Below are 21,293 nucleotides of genomic sequence, written 5' to 3'. Positions count from 1 at the left end.
CAAATCCCAAAACGAAAAAGGAGGATCCAAAAAATAAAAAAACATTAAATTGAGGATAAAGACCGTTAGGTAATGGTTGCTAAGGATAAACTGAAAATAGAAATGACAGGTAGGAAAATAAAAAAATTACGACGAGGCGAACAACAGGATGGGCCAGATGTTTGAAAACAACCCGAAAAGATTCTCCCGTGAACGAGGAAACGGAAGCAGAATGAGTTATCGCCTCCTGAAAAAGATGAACTGGAACAATACTGGAAAGGGATTTATGAAGATTGAAAAGAAGACAATAAGGAGGTGGAATGGATCTGAAACCTGGAGGAGAAGAAGCAACATCTCGAGGTAATGCCCCCAGGTAATAATTGATGCAGAAAAGATAAGACAACTTGCAAAGATGGAAAACTTCAAAAGTGCTGGCCCAGACAGGATCCCAAACTTCTGGCTTTAGTAATTAGATGCTCTCCATGTTCACTATTCAATGAACTTATCCAAGGGGATCAAGAAATGTATGGATGGCTCACAGAAGGTAACACCTTCCTCATCCCAAACTCTGAAGAAACCCAACTACCTCACAAATACCAGCCAATAACCTGTCTACCAACAACCTACAAACTTTAAACAAGAATCATCACAGAAACAATGTACCACCACCTAACACAACAATGAGGCCGAGAGGTAGAACAGAAGGGATGCAGCGGAACAATACACCACTTACTCCTAAACAAGGCCACACTCAAAAACTGTAATACTAGAACAACCAAATTGTCCACAGCCTCGATAGACAATGAAAAAGCTTTATAGTGTCCCACAATCATGGATGATAAAATGCATGCATATGTACAAGATAAATCCCCAAATAATCAATCTCACCAAGAAAGCCATGGATCTCTGGAATACCACATTAATCCTGCAGCACTCAAAGGAAAGATCGAAATACCAGGAGTGAAGATACGATGTGGGATCTTTCAAGGAGACAGCGTTTTCCCTCCTGTTTTGCCTGGCTCTGGATCCACTAAGTAACCGCATTCATGAGAAAGGACATGGATACACCCTAACAACCAATAAAATAATGTCCAGTGAAACAAGAAAGGCGACATACCCTGTACATGGATGATTTGAAACTCTTCTCACCGAACAATGAAAAATTGGCAGAACAACTGAAATTAGTGAAACAATACTCTGACGACTTCCAAATATAATTTGGCCAAGATAAGTGTGCCAAGCGCACATTCATATAAGGTAGACCAATAAAAATGGACAACATCAAAATCAACCAAGATATAATGCAGGAGTTACATAACGACACCTTCCTCATCCCAAATAAACGCCCAAGACCCAAGGACACGACACGACTGGGTTTAAAAAAATGGTGAGACTGAACCATTCAGACAAGTGTAGGTTCTGCAAGGTAGAAACAGAAAACACGAGCCACCTCCGATCGGGATGTAGAAAAACTCATGTCAGAGCAGCTGTGCACACAAAGGTATGGAGAGTAATCCACTGGCACATCTGCAGAAATATCAACATCCCAGTTCCACAAAACTCATGGAAATGTGAACAAAAAGCAATCATTGAAAACAATGACATAATAATCACGTATGAACTGACGATCCCATCCAACATGAACAAAGAAACCAAAGCACTGCAACCGGATATAGTACTCAGATACAAAAAGGAAAATAAGACATTGTTAATTGAGGTTTCCATACCCAGTGATTTTGGACTAAACAATGTAGAAATCAAGAAAATGACCAAACGAAGACCACAAGAATGAAGTGAAATTGAAGAGATCCGGAATTGTACCAGTGACAATTGGAGTGACAAGTGACAATGATTAAGAAGAACCTCACAAAGATCCTACAAACCATCCCTGGGAATATTACCACAAACCAACTACAGTTGGAAGCTGTCCGGGGCTCAGTGACGATCCTGAAAAGAGTCCTCAGAACAAAACTCTGAGAACACAACTTGGTCCATGAATCACGATCCTTCACCGAAACGGAGGTGGATATGTGGAGTCCTTGGGACTCTGTTCCACATTCTGAAACATGACTTATGGAGATAACAATCAATGACGACACACACACACACACACCAATAGTCTCGTATCCCCTTCAGGGCGAGACAAATTACAGTGAAATGTCCATGAAATTTTACAAAAATCAGAAGAAAAAGAGCAATCAGAGATTGCAGACCCTCACCAGGACTTGTTTTGTGTTTTGTAGTGTTTGTGTACTGGTGTGCTATGTAATTAACAACAAACATAATTAGAACTGCCACTTTATAACTGCTGGCAGTGATGACCGGGTACCAAGACATCCCGCTTTGATGCAACCCCACTTTGATTGGACACCTGACCCTGACCTATGACATTTTTTAATTATTATTATTATCATTATTCAATTGAATTCAGAATGGGATTAAAATAAATTCAATTCAAATCAAATGGAAGACCAAATAGGTACAGTCCTGCATTAGAGTAATCAGAAGGAACCCAAACAAGTAAAAAGCAAAGATGAAGTCATCAGGAGGAACCGGTATAGGATTCACATTTCAGCTGCTACTCCTCTTCCCTCAAACCAATCCAGGCACAGCCAAGTGAGTCTTATTCAAAAAATATATAAAAAAATTAAATAAATCAAAACGAACTCAGATCAAACTAGAAGGGCACTCGGTAGAGCGCATACCTCCGCCACGTAATCCCTGATCCACAAGAACATATCGGACCCAGTATATTTTTGAAATATAATGCTATATAGTATTATATCGTTTTTGTCCCCATCTCTCAATGGTGAAGAATCACTTTAAAAAATAAATAATTCTCGTATCCAAATCCGGATCTGGATCTTCACCAAAATCAAATCAATTCGTCCTTGCCACACACCCAACCTGTCCAAGTTTAATCTAAATCCGTCCACAACTTTTTGAGATGAGCTATATATCGGTTTAGCCCTATCTCTCAATGGTGAAGAATCACTTAAAAAAATTATCGGATCCGGATCCGGATATTCACCAAAATCTAATCAGTTCATCCTTGTCACACACCAAACCTGTCCACAAAATTTCATCTGGATCCGTCACAACTTTTGGAGATATCCTGTACACAAACAAACAAGCAAACAGAAAGGGGTGAAAACATAACCTTCCTCACCTTCGGTGGCAGAGGTAATAATTCTGGCTGCCAGACCATACATCCGATCAGATTGAAATTTAAAACATGTATTCGCCAACACGACTATATCATAATTGTGAAGTTTCACGTTGATTGATGAAGCAGTTCAAGAGAAATAATGCTTTTAAAGATTTTCGTTCAATCCAATATTGCTGCCAAACAATGTGACCTATCAATTATTCCTGAACAAACTTGTACACCGATGGCTTGGGGAACATTTATGTGACGTTTCCCCTCGATCTGTCCAGCCGTTCTGGAGAAGATTTTTATAGGTTTTATGGTAAATCCAAAATGGCTGCCAAATCAGGTGACTGATGACGTCATCAATTTTTTTCTGTAGACCATTTTATCCCAAGATGACCCTCAAAAATGTTCATACCGATCACATTTACATATGCAATTATGACGTCATAACGAAGGCACCTATGACGTCATTGAAAAAATCACTTATTCCTCATTAGGAATGGGTTATGTGTCGAATAAACGCCACATTGGGCCGTAAGAGTGTCGGGGGAAATATCATACATCACACTTGAAGCCATGGCCGAGAGAAATCACATACGAGGCCCCAACATACAAGTGATAAACAATCCATATCTCGTGTACATATAATCGAAAATAATGTTACGTTTGAGGGGGGGGGTATGCATTCAAAGGGTAATTAGGATGTTTAATTAGGTATGCCATGCTGTTCGAGGTTACCAGGATCTCGATGTAATAAGTAGCAATTCAGTGGTGATAAGTTGTCTAGTAAATGTTCATTTCTTCAAGGGGGAAATGATAATTGTCACGTAATTAGATAGGGACACGGGATAGGGTAAGTGTGTCTGCGTAAACCCCTTTTGGTATTCTCTGGAGACTGGCCGTGACGTCACAGGACAGTGCAGCGGATGGCTCCGCCCCGTGATCACGATTGGCGGAAGGCGACGACGGTGGGCCAATAAACGGCTCGATTGGAAGTGACGAGGACAGGAGGATAAAAAGGTTCTGTTCGGGGTCGAAAAAGAAGAGGAAGAAGATCTGGACAAAAAGATCGTGTTTTTTTGGTGTGGAGGCTGTTGCGCGGAGAGCGTCCTTGTTGTTGTGCTGATTCGATCGTGTTCTTCATCGTGTCTTAGAGCCTTGCTGAGCCTCGTGCCTCACCTTGGTTGGCTCTGGGGTTCTGCTGACTCGGAGTACGGGGTCGAACGGCGGGCGGACCTGCCTCCCTCTCCTGCTCGCAACTTGGCGCCAGAACTGGTTCCCTGGCGGCTGTGAGTGGACTTGGGCCAAGACCAGGAGGTCGACAGCACCACGGTTTCTCCTGCCCCCCTGACGAGAGCAAGGCCAGCTCGTCCGACGCCAATCCAGGGACAGTTGCGTCCACACCACGGTCCAGCCTGACCACCAGAAATAGCTACGTTGTGTGTGTGTGTGTGTGTGTGTGTGTGTGTGTGTGTGTGTGTGTGTGTGTGTGTGTGTGTGTGTGTGTGTGTGTGTGTGTGTGTGTGTGTGTGTGTGTGTGCTTGGCGCCTTAGAGGGTTTGAGATCTGTATATTCATTGGAATTGTCTGTGTTTTTCCCCACGCCCGATCCCACACCATCCCGTCGAATCGTCCCGGATCCCTTTTCTTGCCGAGTCTTGTTATTTCTGGTTAATAGTAAAAACAAATAAACATCATCAACTCAGTGAAAAGTGACTCGTGCCACCTTCCTCGTCCCGTTTGCGGTAGAGCGATTAGAACCGCCATGTTTGGGTTATAAATAAATAAACCGCCTCCATCGTTTCGGCTCATTCTACGTTGGTGGGACTGTTCAAGTCCCGTGGACGTCACATTGGTGTCAGGGTGTTGGATGTTCGAACCCCTCTAAATTATATTTGGTATCGGGAGAATATACCAAGATTAAAATCTCGTCACGAATTGGAATATAAAATTACTACAGAAAAGCGCGGGAAAATTTTGGCGGGATTTTTCAAATTTAAATTAATTGGCGGCAAACGAGACTTCTGCACCATGGCGGATGTGCAGATGTGCAGATGTTTGAGGAGGAAGGCCACGTGTCTGGCAGCGAGTCGGGGGAAGAAGGGAGAGACGGGGGTAGGGTTGGAACCTCCCCCATTCCGAGCGTGGACCGTGCTTCATCGCCCGTAACGGAGCCGCAGCGCCGGAAACCGGCACGATGTCGATCTGGACAATGTTGGAACGTTTAATGAGTGCAATTACAGCACAGGGGGCAAAAATGACGGCACGGGGGCACAAATGGCAGAAATGACGGCACAAATGGAAAATCAATTCGTGACACAGAGGGCAGAAATGACGGCACAAATGGAAAATCAATTCGTGACACAGAGGGCAAAAATGACGGCACAGGGGGCAGAGATGGCGGATCGATTGGGGGTAATGGGGGAACAGTTGGGTGCACGGATTGATTTAATGAGGGATGAATTGGGGGAAAAGATGGAGAAAATGAAAACTGAGATGCAGGAGTGTGTGGATGTTAAATTGGGAGAAATACAAAGTAAATTCGAGGATAGATTGGAGGAAACAAAGGTAGAAATTACATTGGAGGGGGAAAATATACGGAAAAAATTGGTAGATAAAATTGATGCAACGAACATTCGGGTTGATAAAGTGGATGAAAGCCTGGAACGTCATCGTGCCTGTGTGGATGCTCGTATGCAGCTGCAAATAGAAGAGTGGGGAGAGCTGAGGAAGCAAGGGATGAATTTGGCGGAGGAGGTAAAAGGATTGGAGGCTCGTTTGGACGAACAAGATAAAATTATCAGCCAAGATGAAGTCTTGGATGAAGGCCTGGTAGAGCCGTCTTTTGTAAGTAGATTGTCCGGGTTGGTTGAGGAGCAGCTACAAACTCGCGACGGAGCCTTGTAGGAGGTTGTGCGGGCCCAGAAGATTCTGCGGGAAGAGGTGAATCGGTCCATTCAACGTTTGGAACAGGAGGCAAAATTGACCCATGAGACCCTCACCACAAAACATCTTTGGCCACAGTGGGCTCCGAAATTGGATACGCAGCCACAAGGGTGGTTGATCCCTGGGCTGGATTCGGAAAAGGGAGAAACTGAGAAGCGGGCCACCGTAAAAGTGATCCCCCTGGTAAATTTCGACGGGTCAGGGAGCATTGAAGCTTTTCTGACGCAATTTGAGTGCATTTCCCGACTAAACGGGTGGAATGAGCAGGAATGTACAGGGAATTTGGTGGCAACGTTGCGGGGACCAGCCGCAGATGTGTTAAACGTGATCGCGGAGGGGATGTTGACCAGCTCCCACATTTGCGAGGCGTTGAGCCGTCGGTTTGGGTTCGCGGCAAACTGTGATCTGGTGCGGGCTCAGCTCCAGAACCGCAGATTAAAGCCGGGTGAGACAGTGCAGGAGCTGGCACAGGACATTTACCAATCAGTCAGGATCGCGTATCAGGACCTTACAGTGGAGGCGTGGGACAGACTGGCACTAGAGAAATTTTTAGCTGCTCTTCCGGACCCTGAGGTCCGAGCGCTAGTGGAGCTACAGGATCCACCCACCGTTCACCGAGCGACTGAGTGCGCAGCCAGGCTGGCCTCGTGGAGGCGGCCGGGTCGGGTGCCCGAGAGGCCATCGGTGACGGTCCGACAGGCGGAGATCCAGGATCAAGGAGAGGGGCTGGGAGAAATTGGCATTACCCAAATGTTTCAGGAAATTTGCCAGAAAATGTCAAGTTTGATAAAGGGTAATCCGGTAGTTAGTGCGCCAAAGCGGCGGGGTCCAGCCCAGCCAATAGAGCAATTTGATTATGGCCGAGGGGGTCCGGAACCGGAAGAGACATTTCACCGATACTCACGGGGGCCTTTTATGGGGAGTTGTTTCCGGTGCGGGCGAAGAGGACACATGCAACGATATTGCCGGTACCCGGCGATGGAGGGACCCTCCAATAGACTTTTAGACTCGGAGAGGGTGAATCCTCCTGCTGAACCGCCAGGTCTATCCGAGATGCCCTTTCATATGTCGGGTCCGGAGATCACTGCCGGGGGTCCGGGAGACTAGATCGGGCTGAGCATATAGGGCCATGCACCGCTGATGAGATTGTGGCGAAGTGCCCTCCTTTGGTGAAAAAAATGAATTGTGGGAAAATTGGCATGGGTTTGTAAGTTCTGCTGGGTTTTAGAGTGACAATAGGGACAGTGGGTAATTGGTAACAAAGCGGGCACAAGTGGCTGTCCAATGGCTGGTGCGTGGATCGGGTGAGAAGTGCTGTGTGAGTTGCTTCAAGTTAAGAAGTGAAATGTATGGTGCACACATTGATTTTTATTGGACATGGTGTGGTAACAGGGAAGGTCATGGTCGGCAAAGTGTTAGAAATGCAGGTGTCACATGTAAGGCCAATGGGGTGGGGGAGTCATGTGGGTTTTGTGGGTGGGGATGATGTGCTTGTCCACAGGGATTGCTGAAGCTCACGGTGAGCGTGAATTGCGACCCCCTTCAAGGAGATTCACCACCTGGTGGCTAATGGTGACAGTGTCTGGAGGCAACTGGGAGAGGGTCTGGTTGGGCGACCAAGGTGGGTAGGACCTTGGCGACCCAGGAAGGCCAGAGGAGCCAGTGAGACCCCTTCCAGTGTGTTGTACGGGATGAGAGCTGATGGCTACCAGGGGGGTGGGAATCAAAGGGAGCGGGGCGGAGAAACGTCTGGGTTGGACTAAAGCTTACCTGTGGGCATGGTTGCACCTGAGATGCCCCCATAATCTTGTGGTAACCCACCCCACGGCCACGACGGGATTCAGCCTGCATGATTAAAATGAGGACCATGACCTAGAAATGTGATGATGACCATGGTGTGAGTGTTGTGAAGATGTACGAGTCCCACTCGATCCCGCACAACTTGACATGTGCAGCTAGGGCATGATGTCCGCATAATTTTGGGGCAAGCAAATTTGAAAATTGGCTCCCCGGGTAACGCTGGGTCTATTAGCATCCACTGGGGGACGCGGTCAAGTGTAAATATTCCGTGAATAGTGTCGTTAAGGCTTAGAGTAGGAATGTAAAGTATAAGTGTTGTGTTTTTGTGGAACCTTTTGTTTCCCCTCCCCAGATCACCAGAAGATGGAGTGCAACTTCGCTCAGTGCTATCATGTGATAAAATAAAAAAAATAAAAACGAATGATTGTTTAGGCGAGGATAAGGCCATAAGGGGGTAGTACATTAAGCAGGATAGGTAAGTTAGCTGCGACTCGCTGCCCATTGCCCCTCCTACTTTATTTCGTTAGGTTAATTAGGTGTGAGTCAGTAAGTGTTAAGGCTGGTACGGTAGCGCCTGTGATATACCTTGCAGGAGCTGCGGTACCAGAGGAGGGGGCAGTGTTACGTTTGATGGGGGGGGTATGCATTCAAAGGGTAATTGGGATGTTTAATTAGGTATGCCATGCTGTTCGAGTTTACCAGGATCTCGATGTAATAAGTAGCAATTCAGTGGTGATAAGTTGTCTAGTAAATGTTCATTTCTTCAAGGGGGAAATGATAATTGTCACGTAATTAGATAGGGACATGGGATAGGGTAAGTGTGTCTGCGTAAACCCCTTTTGGTATTCTCTGGAGACTGGCCGTGACCTCACAGGACAGTGCAGCGGATGGCTCCGCCCCGTGATCACGATTGGCGGAAGGCGACGACGGTGGGCCAATAAACGGCTTGATTGGAAGTGACGAGGACAGGAGGATAAAAAGGTTCTGTTCGGGGTCGAAAAAGAAGAGGAAGAAGATCTGGACAAAAAGATCGTGTTTTTTTGGTGTGGAGGCTGTTGCGCGGAGAGCGTCCTTGTTGTTGTGCTGATTCGATCGTGTTCTTCATCGTGTCTTGGAGCCTTGCTGAGCCTCGTTCCTCACCTTGGTTGGCTCTGGGGTTCTGCTGACTCGGAGTACGGGGTCGAACGGCGGGCGGACCTGCCTCCCTCTCCTGCTCGCAACTTGGCGCCAGAACTGGTTACCTGGCGGCTGTGAGCGGACTTGGGCCAAGACCAGGAGGTCGACAGCACCACGGTTTCTCCTGCCCCCCTGACGAGAGCAAGGCCAGCTCGTCCGACGCTGATCCAGGGACAGTTGCGTCCACACCACGGTCCAGCCTGACCACCAGAAATAGCTACGTTGTGTGTGTGTGTGTGTGTGTGTGTGTGTGTGTGTGTGTGTGTGTGTGTGTGTGTGTGTGTGTGTGTGTGTGTGTGTGTGTGTGTGTGTGTGTGTGTGTGTGTGTGTGTGCGCTTGGCGCCTTAGAGGGTTTGAGATCTGTATATTAATTGGAATTGTCTGTGTTTTTCCCCACGCCCGATCCCACACCATCCCGTCGAATCGCCCCGGATCCCTTTTCTTGCCGAGTCTTGTTATTTCTGGTTAATAGTAAAAACAAATAAACATCATCAACTCAGTGAAAAGTGACTCGTGCCACCTTCCTCGTCCCGTTTGCGGTAGAGCGATTAGAACCGCCATGTTTGGGTTATAAATAAATAAACCGCCTCCATCGTTTCGGCTCATTCTACGTTGGCGGGACTGTTCAAGTCCCGTGGACGTCACAATAATATCCCTTCAATAATTGCCATTGTCCTTTTCAGACTGCATGGACTGACTGATGAGCTTTCGTACACTCCAGCGGATGCACAGGAAGTATTTCAAAACCTCACCTGATGTAATGTGGCTGCTTGAGTCCACATATGACCCCTTCGTCGATCAAAACGGCAACGATGCCAGAAGAAGGCACTTCAAACATTGGTTCCAGCAAGATACTCTCCTTGGAAATAAATGAATAAAAAAAAGAGGACAAAGGTCAGGCCAGTAACAAAACATCCTGAAAATCACAATGGCAGTTATATGTCCGAAGCACGAAACAATTACACAGGAAGGGTCAGAGTCAGCTCCATAAACAACTCGAGTTTTTGACACACGTGATGATTGTCATCAAAATAACTTTGAAAAACTACGTGTCAGCGGTAGGGGCGATAAACCGCATGTTACAGGTATTCACATCAGATAAAAACAATGCTCATAGGACTGGAAAAGTCAATTAGACAAAAATTGATTTCATCCCACAACAAGAACATTCACTCAGAGGAGTATGTTCACTTCTCATGCTATTGTCGATACCACAATGCACGAAATGAACAATATGTTGATCGAGGTACACGAGCCACCGTGGAAAGCAAGTAAAAGCTGATGTTTCGGGAGTTAATCCTTCATCAAAAATTAAAATTAAAAAAGGGATGAACGTTTAACGCCCGAAACGTCAGATTGTCCTTGCTTCCCACGGTGGTTGGCGTACCTCAATCAATGTGCTGTTAATTGCATCCATTACTCCACCTGTCCGCAAACGCAGATCGCCGCTAGCCTTAAGCAGCAATACTAGAGCTTCGTTCTTTTCCAGGGCGAGTTTCTCGCTCTCCGACCCCACACCCCTTCCTTCTCCTAACCACCACCTTCGGCTGATAACTCACCAGAATGCAGCGCAGTCCTCGTGCCCCCGTCTTACTGTCCATTGCCCTGCGGGCGATTTCCTTTAAAGCACACGGTGTGATGGATAGCTTGCACTGAGGTGGGGATGGGGTTGACATGGACTCATACAGTTCATGTGACTATCAAAATACACCTTGTTTTGTGAGCACAAACTTCAAAATAATTAAACAGACACCAAATATTACAGAAGGTGTTGTACCATTGTCAACCAAAATAAATAAAGAAATAAAACAAAGCAATTGTCATTCCCCAAAATATTTTCACTCTGTTATCCAAATACACAAGCATTCAATAACAAACAAACACTATAATGATGTTAGCTTACCTCAAACATTATGTTGGCATCTTTTCCTCTTTTCATTACAATGTGTGGATAGTATTTACCATGAACAATCAATGGTTATGATACCCTTGCAAGATTGCATTGCATTTTGGTCTGTTTGTTCGTCTATCTGTCTGTCTGTCTACACATAACATGCCAACGTAGGCCACAAATGCCACCGAGTGGTGGTAGCTGGTATTTTATGTGGTATTTTTTTCAACCGAGTAAGTCTACAAAGTATGCACAATTAAAATGTGAGTACGTCTAAAAACGATGTCCAACGAGATTAAGAGTACATCTATAAAGGACGTACTATTAATAACGTGAGTACACCGATAGAGAGTGTGTCCTATTGGAACATGAGTTTGATTTGAGAGTACATCCATATATGGAGTATGCACTATTGGAACTTGGATCCAAACAACAAAACCGAAACAGTCTGTTTGTCCACTGGAAGAACACTAACCTACGTGAAGGAATCGTTTGCAGTCTACACACCACACAATCATGCCAGAACAAACACAAACAAATATAAAGTACTTTCAGTCTCGATATGGTCAAAAATTGCCACGACGATCCCATATAAATTAAAGCAGCACAACACATGCTCCGGCATGTGGTATTCAACTTGCTAGTGCGTGTTGCAAAGTATGAAATGCTGTTTACTTATTTCTACTCCTCCGATATTCAGTCTGAAGAATTTTCGGAAATGTCACTGAATTATCGTTCAGGAAAAATCCTTTCCAGGAGCTCAGATTGATGTAGCTGTAGGTCAGGTTTAAACTGGAAGAGCACTCTTCAACATGCCCAGATCTGCCTCCACCAACATTATTACATCATGATACATACTTGTACCAAGTTTGGTTTAAATCCCTGAACCCAGATTCGAAATATTAAATAATTCTGACTGCCAGACAATGCGTCCGATGAGGTTGAAATTTAAAACGTATATTCCCCATGATTACTCGATCATAATTGTGAAGTTTCATGTCGATTGATGAAACCGTTCAAGAAAAATAATTTTTCAAAGATTTCCCTTCAATCCAACATGGCTGCCAGACCATGTGAGCCATTAATTATTCATGAACACCCCCCAGGCTTGGGAAACATGCGGGTGAAATGTCCCCTCAATCTGTCAAGCCGTTCTGGAGAGGAATTTAAAAAGTTTATTCTTCAAAAATGAAAATCACAGCTGCCAAACCATGTGACCTATGACATCATAGGTGGAGAACTTTTTGTTCCTCATGGATAGGCAATCATACCTGTAAAGTTTCACCTCAATCTGTTTAGCCGTTTCGAGATGATGCTCAAAAATTTTCAAACTGATTGGATAAAGCATTCGATGTATGCAATTCTGACGTCACAACGAAGCCACCTATGACATCATCAAAAAAAAATCATACTCGTTTCCCATGGGGAGTACTTCACAAGGGCCAAGTTTCAATTTTTTTCCATGGAGCAGTTACAGAGGTCCAAAGTTTTTCCAGTTTTCTAATATGGCTGCCACACCATGTGACTTATGACATCATAATCATCATTAAAACATTTTACATAAGTAGTTGCACCACGATGAAAATTTTGTGTCAATAAGTGGTTGCAGAGAAAATAGAGAAAATTAGCATGGACCAACGTACGTACGGACATACATATGTACGTAGACGGACAGATAACCCGAAACCATCATGCTTCTGGCGACTGTCAGCGAAGGCATAAAAAAAATCTCTGGATTGTCACATTTCATCGCAACCAAAGTTTTGGTTGTCTTGCGATTCAGCCATGAGCAGATTTGAGTAACATTGTCCACATTCGAAGAAAACAGATTTGGTACATTTTAGCAAGGTGCAGTAATTGGTGACAACCAAGACAGAGACAAAAGGAGCAGTGATCATCTGAGATCTCGAGGTTTCACGATCTGGCATTGACACTTTTCAAGGACGGATAAAAAGCCAAGGATCACCATCTTAATCTTGGAAGCAATCAGTTCAAGAAAGTTCATGGACATGTATTTTTATTTTTATTTCTAGTCCGGGAGCCAACCTGTGTACGAGGCTGTTTTAGGGTTGGACCTTACAGCCTCTGCTATAAAATTTTACACCCCCAGGATGTTTAGATATATGTTTGCAGTTCATGAAAACCAATGTTGGCAATTCATAAGCTCTTGCGAAAAATTTTGGCGGCCGTTTTTGTTTGAGGAAGATTTGAAAAATTTGATAAAACAGCAAGTCAATAAAATTTCTAAAAAAATTAAAAAATCACATTCATGAAAAATAAATGTGAACTAAATGTAAGAATTCAATCAGTGCATTGTAAAATGACAAAAAAAAATTGCCTTTGTGAAAGTAAACCTCGTAAAAGTACATAATTTTGTGAAAAATGCCTTAAAAATAACGTTTTTTGAAGATGGCCTTTAGAACTTTTCTTATCATAGGCAGATGCTGCATTAGAATACTAATTTCTCTTAATGTGATATGAACATGGTATCCATGGCTAATTAAAACAGCAAATTTGATTGAGTTCTATCAATTTTTAAAGAGAAAATTAACATTTTTGTCAACCAAAGTTACCCTACCCCCAAAATCCTCTTACTCTATTGAACACAGTTCGGTTAAGGTTTGCTGGATCCAGGTTGGGTACTTCACAGTTCACTCTTCCAAAGGAAAATTCAATGGTGTTTGGAGTGACATGGCCCTGGAGCAGACATACAACAATGAAGGGAAGACATCTCTGTTCAAACGCATATCTCAGGCACCAGCTGCTCGAGATAAATATGTGAAAACAGCACCATTTCTCACAGCTGTATCAGAGAACATAAAGTCTATGGCTAATCTAGGCCAACAGGAATCTACTCATCATGGAGAAACACAGAAGCAGGCAACAGAAGAACATATGCATGTTGAGGAGATCAAAAAAGTGATATGCCAGCAGATGATAAACCCATTCCAGTGTAACAACCAAGTGGTTCTGCTCAATAGAGCAACTAGTGAGAAGGCTGCTTCAAAAGACTTGGTCCATGCTCAAGCTAAGGGCATGGAAGCCATTATGAAAGCAGAAGAGGTGGTCTCTATTAAGATTGAACCACTGAAGCTGGTAACTTTCTCCTCACAGAAGAAATCAAAACCATCAAGGAAACAGAGTTTAATCAGGATCTATCAAGATGAGACTGCAACTACACGTGTGCTGTGTTTCTATCGAGATGCCGACCCAGTCACAAGACAGATTGCATTTTCCCATGAGTGGACAGACTACCCATCATCCCTGTTTGAGGTTGATCCACGCTTAGCACAGGGGGTTGTAATGCGCAAAGGCAAATCGAGTCTGATTTCGTGGCAGTGCTAATTGCTGAAGCTGAGCAGGATGTTGTTTTACAGCTGCCATCATTACCACAGAGTGACCTATACACAGTTTATCTGGTAGACACAATGGCATTTGTAAATAAATACCAAAAAATGGGTGCGAAAACATTTGGTGAACTTCCCCAGCTGTATCTCGCAAGCAGGTGTATCCTGCAGTTGAAACCTGAAATGTGCAACTGTGTCAACATCATTGGTGATCAGTATGATTTTGATGATAGCCATACTTTGAAGGGTGATGAGCAGCAGAGGAGAAACCAGACAGACCAGGCAAGACAATTCTCACCATCCAAGAGTCTAGAAATTCCGGACTGGAATTTATTCATGAAGAATCCAAGAAATAAAGGAAATCTTCAGAACTTCATTGGCACTCCCTTTGTGAGAGTCCTGAAGCTATTCCGGATGGAGTGACCATCATTCTTGGTAGTATGATGGAAAACAAAGGTCACACTCTTTCCATCACATCAGCATCAAGTTCAGTTCTGGACTTACCTTGTGAAGAACATGAAGAGGCAGACACAAGGATTATTGCTCATCTTGCGTATTGTGTGAATATCTTGATCACCATCGAGCTGTTGTGCATGCAACAGATACAGACATAATTATGCTGTGTATATATCACTTCTGCTGCTTGAACACATTGCAAGAACTCTGGATACAACGGCAGAATCAATACCTACCTATTCATGAGCTGGTAGAAGTGTTGAGCAAGAAGTACCAGAAAATCCTCTTGATGTCGCAGCTACACTTCTGTGCACATATGTGTTGTGTGGATGTGACACAGTGAGCTACCCATTCAGAAGGGGAAAAGAAGAGGTCAGGTCAGGTATGGGAGCATGTGCCAGAACAGCGCGTCGCTGCGTCCACTTTCCGCCGGTACTCCAGGGGCCTCCGTCTGGCCATCCCCAGGCAGATGCCAGGCCCATCCCCATCTCCTTGAGATGATGGTCAACCTGCTGCAACCATGAGGCACGTGGTCGGCCCACTGGCCTCCCACTCATGAGACTCCCTCGCTGAGAGAATCTGGTGAGCAGGATCAGCGTCAGGAAAACGAGCCACATGTCCATACAGCCGCAGCTGACGCTCACGGACTATGCAGGTAACAAATCTCATCCGAGTCTCTCTCAGCAACCGCTCGTTGGACACAAAATCCGACCAGCGATAGCCAAGGATTCTCCGAAGAGACCTGGTACCAAAGGAATTAAGTCTCCGTCTCAGATCCTTGGTCAAAGTCCAAGTCTCGCACCCATAGAGCAAGACTGGAAGTACCAAGGACCTGAAGACTCAGACTTTCGTCCTCCCGCACAGGTACCGGCAGCGCCACACCCCATGATCCAGTGAATCCATGACTCCCCAGGCCCGACCCAGACGTCATTGACCTCCGGCTCACAACCTGCGGAGACATGAATATCACTGCCAAGGTAAGTGAATCTCTCCACGACCTCAACATCCTCACCACAAACAGACACAGACAGGACAGCAGCATCCAAGATGTCACCGAAAGCCTGGATCTTAGTTTTGACCCAAGAAATCCGTAATCCCAACGGCTCCGACTCCTCATTCAGCACCTCGAGGGCCCCCAAGAGGATGTCTAAAGTCTCCGCAAAGATGACTGCATCATCTGCAAAATCAAGGTCTGAGATCTTGACATTGCCAAACGATGCACCGCAAATCCTGATCTCTCCGACATCCTCCCTAGAATCCAGTCCATACAAGTGCTGAAAAGTGTGGGGGCAAGTACACATCCCTGACGAACTCCAGTAACAACTGGAAATAAGTCAGAGATGGTACCACCACACTTCACAGCACTCTCAGTACCAGAGTAGAGTTCAGACATCAGATCGATCAGTTTCGGTGGCACCCCACGAAGACCAAGAATCCTCCAGAGGACATCCCGATTCACTGAATCGAACGCTTTACAGAGATCAACATAGGCTGCAAGCAGCCCCTGCCGAAACTCTCGTCTGTGTTCGGTGAGTACACGAAGTGCAAGGATACGGTCAATCGTTGACCTCTTTGGTGTAAAGCCTGACTGCTCTGGACGCTGGTGCTCAAGCAGATGGTGGCAAACCCTATCAAGAATTATCCGAGCAAAGACCTTGCCCGGCACTGAGAGCAGCGTCACCCCTCGGTAGTTTTTGCAGTCTTGGCGATCACCCTTCCCTTTCCAGAGAGGGACAACAAGGCCCCTCTTCCAGTCAGTTGGGATGATGCCTGTGTTCCTGTGAAAAGAAGAGCGGCACAGGTTTCTCTGGGACTGATAGGAAACCTTCCCCACCTTGTTGATTTTGGAAGAGATAGTGAAATGGCAGCAACAGAATGTGTCATTGATGAGGCCAGAGTATACTGGACTGCTCTGCATGGCCAAAAAGGGTTCAGCTGTTTGGATACCCTCAGGCAGCATATGTTTGTCTCTTCAAAATTAGACCTTAGGTCACTGCCAGCAACAGAAGATGCGTTTTACTTCCTTGTTTTAAGAGCATTGTATCAATTGCTTCTGTATAGACGTGCACATCTCAGTGACCGAGCACTTCCCCAGCCACAACATTTGGCAGAACCCTTATCAATGGAAAACTGGTCCCAATTCTCATGTCTAAGCCAGCCAAGCCAAACATAGACAAAACGGTGTCTTGCATGTGCAAATTATCCAAATGTCTGAAACGATGTTCATGCAAAAAGGCTGCTGTGCCTTGCTGAGTGACATGCATATGCCTTGGTCAGAGAGGTTCATGTGGTGGAGTTGTTTCAGAGAGTGACTCTTCCTCTGAAGAGGATGTTTCATGTCACAATATTGTGTTAATCCATTTCTAATTTTATCTTCCTTAAAACCATGGCATGTAAAAGTATGTTCTTGTTCCTGACCCCATTGATAGTCAAGCATTTCTGAGTTACATAAATCTTTTGTTGTTTGACATATAACCTTGTCAATTGAAGGTAGGTTAAATCTACACCAATTGTGATATAGGAAATGAACTCCTCTTTAATATGAGGGGTCATTTGTGTATATAGGTTTAGTGGTTATGATTTTAGGACAATATGAATTACCCCTACCCCCATCCTACATCTTCGCTTTTGCCAACATTTTGTTATCAGAGGGGGCTCGCAAAAGTGTTGACTGTGTTGTTGCGCAAGAGTTTCACCATTGCCAACATTGGTTTTCATATACTCAAAGGGTGTCTCTTTATGAAAATCAACACAAAAATTTTATAGCAGACCGGGCAATTTTTTTTTAATTTTGATCGGTTGGCTCCCGGACTATTCGGTGAGACATCAATTCAGCATTGTGGAAAGACAGCACATCGTCAGGTGTCACAAACAGGTGCGTCTGCATATCATCAATGTAATAATGAAAGTTTTTGTTGAAATGTCATAAATCATGCCAGGTGAACCACATAAGGAGAGAATAAAAATCGGCCAATAAGAGATCCTTGAGGAATACAAACGGATGTATGAATTCAGTCAGACGAATAAGCAGCAATATTAACAGGAAATATGCAATCTGTCTCGATAAGATAACATAGAAACCGTTGAAGAGCAGGTTGAGCAATACCAAAACATGAATAAATATGAGAGAGCAGAACATTGTGATCATTTTGGTCTAAAGAAGGTTTCTTCAAGATGGGGATTGCCATGTTCGGTGGTCTCTCTTACATTGCGGACACGTCGGTGGCTTCCCTCATTCTTTCGGTCATCTCATCTCGATTCTCAAAGAGATTAACATAAAATGGGCCTTGATGTCCGGATGTCTGTCCATCCATCTGGTCGTCCGTTAACTTTTTACTATATTTGCTACTCCTCCCTCATCGTCAGGCTGATTGTTCTGAAACTTGACACATAAATACAGAACATGAGCTCACACAATCGCTGAGATTCGCTGGTGTGGGATGTGTTTTCATGGCACACATTGGGCCCCTTGATAAAAGTGGAGCACCGTTTGAATGCCACATGATATCTGAACATCGTTGCCAATCAGGTAACGATCACACAATCACTTGTGATCACAATCACTGAGATCAAACAAAGGATTGTTTGATTTCGGATCATGGGGGCTGCTCCCAGGGGATGGGGAGTAATCCCTGAAACTTCGGATCCCTACTCGTCCCTTTACCAACCGATTGCTCTGAAACCCGATACAGCCCTTCTCCTTGATGGTTCGCAGGATTGCTCCATCTTAGATTTTTCGATTTCGGATAGGGGGGGTTCCCCCAAATCTCACCCTGTAAATTCCGGTACCAGTAGTAGATCGAGTCAGCGTGGATTTGAATCTTGGTCTGAACTACAACCTCAAGAAATGATTGTCAACCCAATCAGGGCTACTTTTTTAACCGCCTCTTGTTCGGTCTAGACCCCTGAAATCTCTCAACCCTTCAACCCTCTCCAGGAGGAACACATTCTTCCAGTAACCCCCCCTCCCAGTTGAACTCCAAAAATCCAGTTTTATCGCACACATCCACTCCTGTTCATCTTTGTGGAACTGCCCATCAGAAACTTCAATCCAACTCTTCCTCCAGAGCTTAAAGTGGTGCACCACGAACCACGTCATATCACCCACCCTCATCTCTGCCTACTATATTTTCGACCCCAATTAACCCGTCGTATCCCAAACCTCTTACTTGGCAGTTAGTGTTTCCTCCCCTTTTCCTGTTCATTCATTCCCTTGCTTGTTGTATTCAAACGTGACCCCACCATCTGCATGTTGCCTTCTTACACCTGTTGCCTCACTCTTCCATTATCCTCAACGTTGCATAAAACAACAACAAAAAGAAGCATAAAAATCAAATTATCCAACACCTGTACACATGCAAAATATTTTTTTAATTCAACAACAAAAAAATTGTCACCGTGGTGTGAGGACAAAGGACACCATTATTCAAGTCATTTTGAAGCAAAAAAAGCAGAAATTTGTATTTGGTAGAAATCGAGAAACTGAAACACCAACAACAATCAAGATAAAAGATAAAATATATTTTTTTTTTTTACAGAACTGAAAAAGCCAAATATATAGATATCGATTCGATTGATGTTCCGTACTATTTACAGAGCATTGGTGCTGCCGAAGTAGTTTGTTGGTAATGCATAACGGGTGGTTTGCCATTGCTTTCCCAGCGTTGCTGGTCCATACTCTATCATTCCAAATGCTGAACTGCAAGCAAGGAAGCAGCACGGACGATTTATTTTATATCATCGGTTTGGTACGACCCAGCCGGTGTTCGAACCGCTAATCTCCCACACTCGGAGCAGATGTTCTAACCATGACAGCACTGAGTTGGGATGGACACACACACGCACTCACACACACACTCAGGAACACCTTCCTAATATTGAGTTTCACCCCCTTTTGACCTCAGAACAGCCTCAATTCGTCAGGGCATGGACTCTACAAGGTGCTGAAAGTGTTCCACAGGGATGTTGGCCCATGTTGACTCCAATGCTTCCCACAGTTGTGTCAAGATGGCTGACAGTAGATCTCTACTCCGAATATCTTGTTCCATCTCATCCCGCAGATGCTCGATGGGATTGAGATCTGATGACTGGGCAGGCCACTGCAGTAAGCTGAATTCACCGTCATGTTCGTGGAACCATTCCTGGACAACCCAAGCCTTGTGGCATGGGGAATTATCCTGCTGAAGAAATCCATTCACAGATGGATACACTGCTGCCATGAAGGGATGCACCTGATTGGCAACGATGTTCAGATATCATGTGGCATTCAAACGGTGCTCCACTTTTATCAAGGGGCCCAATGTGTGCCATGAAAACACACCCCACACCATCACACCAACACCACCACCAGCCTGCAATGCTGACACACGGCATTATGGATGAATGTACTCATGTGGTTTTCTTCATAGCCTCGTCCTCCCATCAGCGTGAAACAGCAGGAACCGGGATTCATCAGACCATGCAATGTTTGTCCAATCCTCCAGTGTCCACTGTTTCTGGTCCATTGCCCACTGCAACCGCAAGTTCTTGTTTTTTGCTGAAAGAAGTGGAACTCTGTATGGTCGTCGGCTGCCATACCCCATTCGTGTCAAGGTACGACGAGTTGTGCATTATTTTGTGGGTCTCTCGGCACCAATATTGAACTGGACTGTCACTTGACTAACTGTAGCCCGTCTGTTGCTCTGCACAATTTGTGTCAGCCTCCTTTGGTCTCTTTCATCAATGAGCCGTTTTCGGCCATTGGCTGTATGTCATTTGGGTGGTGAACCATTCTTGATGCACACAGGAAGCTGATGAGCATGAAAAACCCAACAGCTGTTGAGCGTTGCAGTTCTTGACACACTCAAACCAGTGTGCCTGGCACCCACTACCATACCCGGTTCAAAGGCACAAATATTTTGTCTTGCTCATTCACAACCCTCTGAACGGCACGCACACACACACACACACACACACACACACACACACACACACACACACACACACACACACACACACACACACACACACACACACACACACACAATCCATGTCTCATTCGTCTCAAGGTTCAAAAATCTTTCTTTAACCTGTCTCTCCCCCCTCCCCTTCATCGACACTGATTGAAGTGGATTTAACAGGTGTGATCAAAAGGGATCAGAGCTCCCACCTGGATTCAACTGATCAGTCAATTTCATGGAAACAGCAGGTAGGCGGGTGCTAATAACGGAAAAACGAGGCCAACGTCAAACAAATTGCAACAGAAATGAAAACTGCTGAAACGAGTAGTACACCCTTCGGGAATAATAATACCCAAAATCTACTCGAATCTGCCGTGGACAAATTACCTAATTAACATAATTTCAATCTACCAGATTATGGCGGAAAAACTTAAATTTGTTTTCATTTACCACGTTTTCCTGACCATATACGCATAGAAAATGAGGAGATTTTATCACGAGACAATGAGGATAATATGTGAAAACCGGCACTCTTGAAATAATAATATGTATATGACGTCAGTATGTGCCAGATTACGGACACGGAGGATGACGTCATCAGTGACG

General features: G+C 44.8%; 1 protein-coding gene across 4 annotated transcripts in view; it reads right to left on the bottom strand.

Annotated features, from left to right (window-relative positions):
* LOC147020839 (ATP-dependent clpX-like chaperone, mitochondrial) overlaps window positions 1-21,293 on the bottom strand; it is a 94,778-nt gene that overhangs the window by 13,257 nt on the left and 60,228 nt on the right. For all 4 annotated transcript variants that reach the window (XR_015061978.1, XM_085896515.1, XM_085896514.1 and 1 more), the window contains 2 exons: window positions 10,614-10,706; window positions 9,807-9,913 (listed from right to left, as the gene is read on the bottom strand). Coding sequence is in view for 3 of the 4 variants with exons in the window: in XM_085896515.1 (XP_085752641.1) it covers window positions 9,807-9,913; window positions 10,614-10,706 (200 nt within the window). In the remaining variant the exon portion in view is untranslated. The remainder of the gene's footprint in view (window positions 1-9,806; window positions 9,914-10,613; window positions 10,707-21,293) is intronic.

This window comes from Eptatretus burgeri, chromosome 9 (genome assembly GCF_056783735.1).
Source record: "Eptatretus burgeri isolate ZD-2024b chromosome 9, Ebu_testis_v1, whole genome shotgun sequence".
Classification (NCBI taxonomy): Eukaryota; Metazoa; Chordata; class Myxini; order Myxiniformes; family Myxinidae; genus Eptatretus; species Eptatretus burgeri.
The sequence above is the reverse complement of the archived record's forward strand: the minus strand, read 5'-3'. Positions and strand labels throughout refer to the sequence as shown.